This window comes from Electrona antarctica (genome assembly GCF_951216825.1).
Source record: "Electrona antarctica genome assembly, chromosome: 19".
Lineage (NCBI taxonomy): Eukaryota > Metazoa > Chordata > Actinopteri > Myctophiformes > Myctophidae > Electrona > Electrona antarctica.
Genome location: NC_136800.1, coordinates 24,638,601 through 24,648,164, shown reverse-complemented (window position 1 = coordinate 24,648,164; position 9,564 = coordinate 24,638,601). Strand labels below are relative to the sequence as shown.

The 9,564-nt window shown below is 42.7% G+C and overlaps 1 protein-coding gene across 1 annotated transcript; it reads right to left on the bottom strand.

Annotated features, from left to right (window-relative positions):
* Positions 1 to 2,283: 2,283 nt before the first annotated feature.
* On the bottom strand, positions 2,284 to 7,869 carry ccr9a (chemokine (C-C motif) receptor 9a). The gene is made up of 5 exons (XM_079529528.1): positions 7,829 to 7,869; positions 7,047 to 7,094; positions 5,958 to 6,155; positions 4,782 to 5,198; positions 2,284 to 4,118 (listed from the first exon to the last, which is right to left on the bottom strand). Exons 2-5 carry the CDS (start codon positions 7,092 to 7,094, stop codon positions 3,663 to 3,665), a joined length of 1,119 nt encoding a protein of 372 aa, XP_079385654.1. The 5' UTR covers positions 7,829 to 7,869; the 3' UTR covers positions 2,284 to 3,662.
* Between the last annotated feature and the right edge of the window lie 1,695 nt (positions 7,870 to 9,564).

Genomic DNA, 9,564 nt, shown 5'->3' with positions numbered 1-9,564 from the left:
CAAACTATGTAATAACGTTTAGGTGATTTAATGTTTTTTTCAACCAAGGCTCATGTTTTAAGTTGTTATTAGAGAAAGTAAAAGATGAGTGTTCATTTTTTTTCATTTGCTGCTTTCTTTCGTTTTAGGGATTTTAGCTGTTTTTGACAGGGGGGCGGGGGCATTCGAGCATGGGGCTAAATATGTATTTTTTTTTACAAAATAGTATGGCGATTTCTTTTTTTATTATTTACTATAGTCCTAATAGACCCCAGGAAATTACATCTGGCCACAGGAGATCACAGGATCTACTGAATGTGAAGGAGGCCTACTGGGGGGAAGCCACACTGTGTGTCATAGGTTCAATATGTCAGTTTGACACATTCAGTAGATCCCGTGATCTTTTGTGGCGAGATGTAATTTCTTGGGGTCTAGCAGGACTATAGTAAATAATAAAAAAAGAAATCGCTATAAAATGTTCTAAGAAAATACATATTTAGCCCCTTGTTCGAATGCCCCCGCCCCCCTGTCAAAAACAGCTAAAATCCCTAAAACGAAAGAAAGCAGTAAATGAAGAAAAATTAACACTCATCTTTTACTTTCTCTAATAATAACCTAAAACATGAGCCTTGGTTGAAAAAAACTAAAGTTGTCCTTTAAACTTTACTCAATGTGGGGATAGTGAATAACACATTAACAGTAAACTACAAAGTACAATCCCTCTGAAACTGCATTGCAGAATTTGGTGCTACACTCCTGAACCTCCTGAAAGTGAAAGATAAAGTGGTTAAGTGTGTCTGTGGGTTTTATGAATATTGAAGCAATGTAAAGTATTAACAAGAGATTGTGAATACATAATAACTAGCCTACATTGGACAGCCTGGCTAATAAGCAGCAGACATGAATCTGCCTTGGCAAAACAAAATTGCCTTGTGATGAGTCTGACTTATTGGCCAGGCTATACATTGGAACACAAGCTCTTTTTTGTTTCTTCTTTTTACTTTTTCTGAAAGGTCATTTCTCATCTCATACTGATTTACAGTACCAGAGGAAAGAGGAAAATGTTATGTCTATAGTTCATGCTGATACATTTACATAAGTACCAGACGAAACAGCTTCCCCATTCTAAAGCAACAAGCTGTTACTTGAAAAACATGTCGTGCACTTTGTACACATTCTAACCACAGACAAACAACATGTACTTTTAAAAGGTCAGAGGTCATAGCTTAGGGGTCGGAATTCATATCAGTAATTCCAGCATAATATGTAGCAACGATCAGCTACCTGTGCACAAACTGTGTTTGAAAACATGAAACCTATGGATTATGATGGTGTACTGTACAGCATACAAAAAACATAGGTTTCATACTGTATTTCAATGACAACAATTGGTTTTTCAACTTCCCCCAAAGCTCTGAACACATCATTTCTACATTAAAAAAACAAGACATATTCAAGAGATATTCATTCATATAAAGAGCTTTGTTTTACAGCGCAACATTAGAGAGACACAGAGTGAGGATAGCTAGAAACATTATGAACAGTCTGTATTCTGTACATTTGTACATATCAATATTATTAGACATTTATAAAGTCATGTCATTAGAAGGAGGTTCTCAAAGTGGGGTCCGGGGGGGTTCCTCAGCTAAATGAGTTTATATAGCATAAAATTAACATCAACCCCAATATACAGTACATTGGCCGTTTGAAAGTAGATGATCTACAACCTCACAGCATGTCATGATGTGACACTTTGTGAGCTTGTAGATCTGCCATTTTCAAAAAAAGTAATTGAAAAATTCGAAATGTTTTTGAAATATTTTAACAACACAAATCTTGTATGGGGGTCCCAGGGCACAAATATTTTCAGATGGGGGTCAAATGCACATTCATTTGGGGGGTCCTTGACATGGAAATGCTTGAGAACCTGCACTCCATTAGAAGACAGTTCAAGTTCAACATGGGTGGTGCAGTTCTATTAGACCTGACGGAAGCAGTGAAGGAAGTCTTCTTGTGCGTTTCTCCATTTGGGTGTCACAACCATCGCCCATGTCACCATCCATATACGAAAACAAAAGCTGCCAGTCAGTCAGTCAGTCAGTCAGTTAATCACACTTAAGTTGCAACACCGTAGATGCGTCCTTATGATTGTCACAGTGTCTGCCAGTACGCACAACGACAGTTTGAACTTCAAACAACGTTCAATAGGCTCTATGCCATTTTGGAAATAACCCTTCCTATACTTTCGGGCCTCTTCCGACGTCCTTCACAGGTGTTACCGATGATACCAATGAAGGCCCTAGCTGTTCCATTCTGGTCAAACAGGATTCAGGGTGCTGCTATTGTGCATGTTGGCTCACTGGAAACACTCTGCTACAACAGACGGGGGTCTCATAGTGTCATTGAGTGGGTTCCAAACGGCCCCATAATGGTGTGTAACTCTGATTGTGTACAAATGGAGCCATAAGGGAGGGTCCATTTAGGTTCCATGTATACTCTCTCAGAGTTATGGCGGTCCTTGAAATTAAAAAGTTTGAGAACCACTGCTACATTAAATGGAACATGTCCTTAATTGGTATCGTCGGTAACACCTGTGGAGATAGTTGGAAGAGGCCCGGAAGTAGGACGAGTAATTTCCAAAATGGCGTATATGCATAGACCCTGGCTGTTTCTGGCTCTTAATAAAACCTACGGAGGGTCAAACATCCACTCACATGGACCCAGAGCTTTGTCATCTAAGCTTTCTGCTTTGTCCAATTTGTCTGATAATGGCTCTTAACGACTACGACTTAAGATTCCTTAAGCTACGGCGACTCGGTTTCTCAGATAAGATTCTCAGAACCACAATTTGGGCTCTGCTCGGGAGGTGGTACTATAACAATGGGAACCCAGAACTCAGAACTTGCACTTTCTATGATAGTCAGAATAGCTGATCTACAAGCTGTGAGCTGTGAACTTGTTGATCAGCAATTTTCAGGTTTTTATTTATGATGCTGGGTGCTTCTGGTTACAAGGAAAAAAAAGGTTTCAAGTTAACCGAATATTCCCGCGCGACCCACCGCATATAGTAGGCTACAAAAAGTGCCATCTCAAAGTATATATATATATATATTTTTTTTTACACATCTTTATCCCACGATTTTGCAACCCATTTTTTCATCCAGTGTCAATTGTCTAATGTAATCCTGGGCGCTACACTTCCTCTGCCAACCTGGGGGGGCAGCGGACTGACCTCATGCTTCCTTCTATGCATGAGGAATCCAAGCTGCTTCTTTTCACCTGACAGGGGGGAGTTTCCCCGGCCGGACGTAGCACGTGGAAGGAACTCGTTATTCCAACCAGTTCCGTTCCCCTCCATCAGGCTCCAAGGCTGGCCAGAAGATGTAGTTTAGAGACCAGGATTACTGCATGTTTTTTGTGAGGGTACCTACCCTAGGGGACACTGGGAGAACATGCAAACTCCACACAGAAAGGCCCTTTCGCCAACCCCGCCTCGGGTATGGGCACTGATGATGCGGAGGAGAGAACACACCCCCAGCATCCCCAGCGGGAATCGAACCCAGGACCTTCTAGCTGTGAGACAACAGCACTACCGACTGTGCCACCGTGCCCCCCATCTCAAAGTCAACAATACTAAAAGCCGCCGTCGTTTCGTGAAAAGACCCTACGAATCGTAGTACGTCCTACAGGGACAGAGCCGTGGGCGTTGTGTCGTCCGACGTGACCGACATGACAGAGAGCCGCGGCGGCCACAGCTTGCCGCCGGCGCCTGCGGGCAGGCAGCGGTACGCCTGCAGCAGCTTCAGCACGTCCCGGCGGAAGCGCACGCCCACAAAGGCATAGAGGAAAGGGTTGAGGCAGGCGTGCGTGTACGCCAGACTCATCAGCACCTGTTCGGCCACGTGCAGGCGCTTTTTCTCCGCACAGTCGTCGAAGAGTTCAGGACGCACAGCCTGCACCACGTCCGTCACCAGGACGCAGTTGTACGGCAGCTGGGTGAGGACGAACACGACCACCACGGCCAGGATGACGCGCATGGCCTTGTGCTTCTGGAAGTTGCGAGTCTTGAGCAGTGTGCCCACGATGACCGAGTAGCAGAAGAGCATGACGGAGAAGGGCAGGCAGAAGCCCACACTCACCTGCAGAGGATCAAGAATAATAAAGAATGTTTTAATTTCAATCTAACTTTGGGGTAAAGGCAACCTTAGGCAATAGGCACGGGTGCCAACATTGGCACAGCGGAGGGTGATCACTGGCACACTGGCATAAGTGTGAGAGAGAGATTTTGTATTTTTGAGTGGTGCAGCCACTCCTAGAACAGTAATGTCTGTCCCTCCCTATGTCCCTCCCTATGTCTGTCTGTATGTCCGTATGTATGTTTAGGGTACCAACAGGGGGCGCTGTTGCACCACTCACTTCAGACAGGTCAGATTTTTTATTTCAAAAAAGGTTTAGTCAGTTAAATTAATTCCCCACACATACAATTACATCCTGCACATAATTGTACAATGATTTGAACTCCTAACTCTGACTGGGGAGGGAGTAGTCTGGGAGATAATTGTGTTATCTAATGATCATTACATCTTGATGTGAAAAAACACATTTCTAATGGAGAAGAAACAATAAAGGTTGTTGTGTGTAGCCCATATGGACATTCAAAATCATTTGGAAATATTTCATTTTGATGTGTTATAATTCAACGTTGATATGGCACACTGATTATCAAGAAAATTAACACTTAATGTCAAAAAGGCCGACCCCTTTAACCACTGAGCTGGTTATTTTATTTTTGAGCTATTTACCTGCAGAGAAATGACGGCTATCTTGGTCTTGTTGCCTATGTCCGAGGGGTAGACCAGGCGGCAGTATTGCTTGCCATCGTCCGACTCGTCAGGCTCGGCAAACAGGAACTCGGGTGCGGCCAGGAAGATGGCTAGCATCCAGACGGCGGCGGATGCCAGCATGCTGCACTGCAGGCGCTTCTGCTTGGAGTTGTGGGCCTTGGTGGTCTGGACGATGGCGATGTAGCGGTCCACGCTGATGCAGGCGAGCAGCAGCATGGAGCTGAACAGGTGGATCTTGTACACAGCTCTGTTAAGCTTGCACAGACCCAGACCGAAGCTCCAGCCGTGGGACGCCTCCACGGCCCAGAGGGGCAGGCTCACCAGGAACAGGAGGTCAGCCACGGCCAGGTTGAGCAGGTAGATGTCTGTCATGGTCTGGTATGAGAGGAGAGGAGAGGAGAGGAGAGGAGAGGAGAGGAGAGGAGAGGAGAGGAGAGGAGAGGAGAGGAGGAGAGTGGGTAGATCTCATTGAGCTGGTCATTTTGAAAGTAGCTCTCAAGTCAAAAAAGTGTGGGCACCCCTGCTGTATGGGAATGTCCGGAGATTTTTGAGTTTTGGGCTTAGGTTATAATAAAGACAGATCTACTGGCAGGACAATTCCCGATTCCCGACCCATTTGTACATCTTTTAAATGATGACTCTAAGCTATCTATTACAGTAAAGACACAAGTCCAATCCTGGAAACCCCCACATGACATTTCCAAAACACACTGGCTACGGAGCTTTGCCTATCTGGAACTGTCATCGGCAAGGATTAATCAGGCCCAACAGGGCACAATTTCAATGTGGACAGACATAATATCAGACCTGTGATTAGTGGATGTGTTGTGGGTTGAAACCAAATAAAGCTTGAATCCTTCCAGGATAATACGTGAGTGCTGGTATTCTTTTCTATAAGACTGTGTTGTGGGTTGAACATTTTGTGAATAGGATGGTGGGGGGAGGGAGAAGGGGGGTTATATTATGTTCAGTTTTGTATTGCTTTGACAATTGATTATATGTTTTTACTTTGTCTAAAATCAATACAAATGTAATGAGGAATTGAATGAATGGATGAAAAAGTCCATATTGGCTGCATGCCGTGCACATCAAAAGCCATGCATTGGAGCCCCTCAAAAAACAAGAAACACTGACCTTCAGACGTTGGCGGAAGTGCAGGTAGACCCAGACCACGACCATGTTTCCCAGACCTCCCACCAGCACGATGCTCCAGAACAGAGGAGGCTGGAAGTGAGCTCTGAACGAACGCACCGACGACACGTCGCACATGTGGTCGTAGTCGTCCGGGTCGTAGTCTTCTTCGGTGGTGACTTCCTGACTCGTGGGAGTATCCTGGTGAGTGGGGGGGAGGGGATTGAAGAAAAAGGTCTTTCACTGAAGAAAGGTCTTTAGTGAGACTAGACCGGTGCCTGGCTGTAGAGCACACTCTACACTACCTGTAAGGGTCCATTTGGTTCCATTTGTATACACTCTCAGAGTTACAGACCTGTAAGGGTCCATTTGGTTCCATTTGTACACTTGTTACAGACCTGTAAGGGTCCATTTGGTTCTATTTGTACACTCTCAGCGTTACAGACCTGTACATTTGGATCCATTTGTACACTCGTATAGAGTTACAGACCTGTAAGGGTCCATTTGTATACACTCTCAGAGTTACAGACCTGTAAGGGTCCATTTGGTTCCATTTGACACTCTCAAAGTTACAGACCTGTAAGGGTCCATTTGGTTCTATTTGTATACATTCTCAAAGTTACAGACCTGTAAGGGTCCATTTGGTTCCATTTGTACACTATCTGAGTTACAGACCTGTAAGGGTCCATTTGGTTCCATTTGTACACTCTCAGAGTTACAGACCTGTAAGGGTCCATTTGTACACTATCTGAGTTACAGACCTGTAAGGGTCCATTTGGTTCCATTTGTACACTCTCAGAGTTACAGACCTGTAAGGGTCCATTTGGTTCCATTTGTACACTATCTGAGTTACAGACCTGTAAGGGTCCATTTGGTTCCATTTGTACACTCTCAGAGTTACAGACCTGTAAGGGTCCATTTGGTTCCATTTGTACACTATCTGAGTTACAGACCGGTGGTCCCTGAACCAGACATTGAGAAACAGTGTCTAACAAAATTGAAACAAAAGTTTCAATGTCAACCGCACCAATGCAACTCTTTGCAACAAAACACTTTCAAGGTCAACCACAAACTCTGCAATGTGAGACCTACCAGACTAGTCATGAAAGATGTCATCATCATATCAGTGGTAGTTTCCATCTAGAGATAAGGCAGAGGAACAAGAGTTACAACAATACAGTATCTACTTTATTACTACTAGGCTACTACTATAATAATAATAATAATAATAATAATAATAATAATAAATTATTAAATAAATAAATAATAATAAAACCAAGTTACAAAGTGCTTGAACAATCAAAACAATATAAAACATCAAAATACAACAATAATGTAATAACAAAATAATAATAATGTTAGAAAAAACAAATAAGCAATAATACCGAGAATACTACTACTACTACTACTACTACTACTACTACTATTATTACTGCTACTACACCATTACAATTACAATTACAGATATCATATCATTTTTGAGTCCATCAAAAGTTACTAGGCTACTATATTTACTACTTTAAACAGTTATTACTACTACTAGTTAAACAGTTACTATTTTAGATTAAATTGTACATATTCAGTGTTAACAGTCTAATAATTTAATGCATCATAACCCAGTAAACATGTTACATGTTAAAAATGCTCGCACGCACGCTTGCACGCACGCTCACTCGCTCACACGCATGCACGCGCACATGCACACACACTTCCACGTGTAGGCTTATTTTATCCAAAATAGAAAAATGCACCCAAATTATCAACCTTTACATTTAGACACAATCACCAACTGAATTGGTGGACAGTTGAAGCAGAGTTTGAAATAATAATTGATGGTTCAATATCGATTGATGATTGATTGATTAGTTACTTACTGTGCGCGCGTGAGAGCCAGGAGAGTGCTGCTGCTGCTGTGTGACAGACTGTTGACAACATGTGAGAAAATGTCTGTTAGACCACAAACACAAAGTGACATGAAGTGACGTCAACGAGGAACACGGAACTGCAGCTTCCCACGTCTGTCTGTCTGTCTGTCTGTCTGCCTTCTGTCTTACAGAGAAAAACACTGTCCCGACCAACACTCCCCCCTGACAGGTGCCTCCCCATTATAGGCGTAATATATTGCATTGCATTACTCTCCTCTTGAGTCTCCTATCGACTGATGACCTGGTCATCAAATTATTGGCATATAGGAATTGACAAAAACTAAATAAATCTCCATGAATTCAAGGTTTCATGGGGTGTTTAATTGATAGAACATAATTCATTTTGTGGGTGAACGAACGACTCATTTAAGCTAATCATCTGGGGACCTCCCAAAATCATTTTGGGACCCCCTGGGTCGTCTATACTAGCCCCTGGTCGACAAAGCCTGCACCGTGGTGTGTGTGTGTGTGTGACTGTATGTGTGATAACATGTTATAAGCTCTAGGGCAGTGGTTCTCAAAGTGGTCCCCAGAGGTCCTTGGGGGGTTCCAGGGGGTCCTCAGACAGATTTGTTAAACACTTTATCCATGTATATATGTTGGCTGTTCAAAGAAAGCAGATCTACAAGCTCATACATCTGCTATTTGTGAAAACTTGGTCCCTGGCACACAACATTTTCATATGGGAGTCCGCAATTCAATTTGGGGGTCCTTGGCATGAAAAGGTTGGAGAACCACTGCTCTATAGGCTCAATATATAGGCTAATGAATGGAAACTATAAGGATGTATAGCCTATAAGCAAACAATGATCTATAAATGAATCATATACAGGCATATAGAATGTATTACCTGCCTTCAGTGTTGAATGAATTGAGTTTCCGTCCATCTGCGTGTGTGTCTGTTATCCATCCATCTGTGTCTGCCTCACAGTCAAATTAATCTCTTTCTGTTCCTACAGTATACCTGTCAAACGTACCAAGTACGTTAGTAATGAGTATACAAACTCCACCGCTGGTTGTGAGTCATTGTGTGTCTCTGGTTGAGGTGATGGACAACAGTCTCCACCTTGCATCATGCCACAACACTCACTATAAATCACACATCATTCACAGTTATAGGCTGTGTGAAACATGTTTGCCTGGATTTTGTGTATGAAAGCTGATATACAAGTAAAGTTATTACTATTAATATCAATATAATATTATTATATAATTTATATTATTGTTATTGGTATTGTTATCATTATTATTATTATTAATCTGATATAGTTGCCATAGCTGTTATAGATAGCGTGACAACTTAGCGCAGCAGTATGTGTGTGCGTGTGTTTGTGCGTGTGTGTGTGCGTAACGGAGCGAGCGTGTGTGTGCGCGTGCCAAATTGCGGTTGGAGCTAGTCATGCGAAACCATAGAGAAAGTACACCACACACGCACGCACGCACGCACGCACGCACACACTTTCACAGTCATGATACAACTATACTCCATACCGTACCTAACAAATACCTAATATATATATATATATATATATATATATATATATATATATATATATATATATATATATATATGCAAATGGATCATGTGGTGGCGTGACTCCCGCTCAAAACACTGGCTGAGACAACGCAAGCAAAACAGGATGTGATGTCATGAGTGTGAGTGAGAGTGGAGGCACGCACACAGA

Excerpts from the sequence above, each read along its gene's own strand:
- ccr9a (XM_079529528.1), bottom strand. The coding sequence starts at position 7,094 with ATGGAAACTACCACTGATATGATGATGACATCTTTCATGACTAGTCTG. Across the intron at positions 6,156-7,046 it reads CATCTTTCATGACTAGTCTG|GATACTCCCACGAGTCAGGA; the intron begins GTAGGTCTCACA and ends CCCACTCACCAG. Across the intron at positions 5,199-5,957 it reads ACTTCCGCCAACGTCTGAAG|ACCATGACAGACATCTACCT; the intron begins GTCAGTGTTTCT and ends CTCTCATACCAG.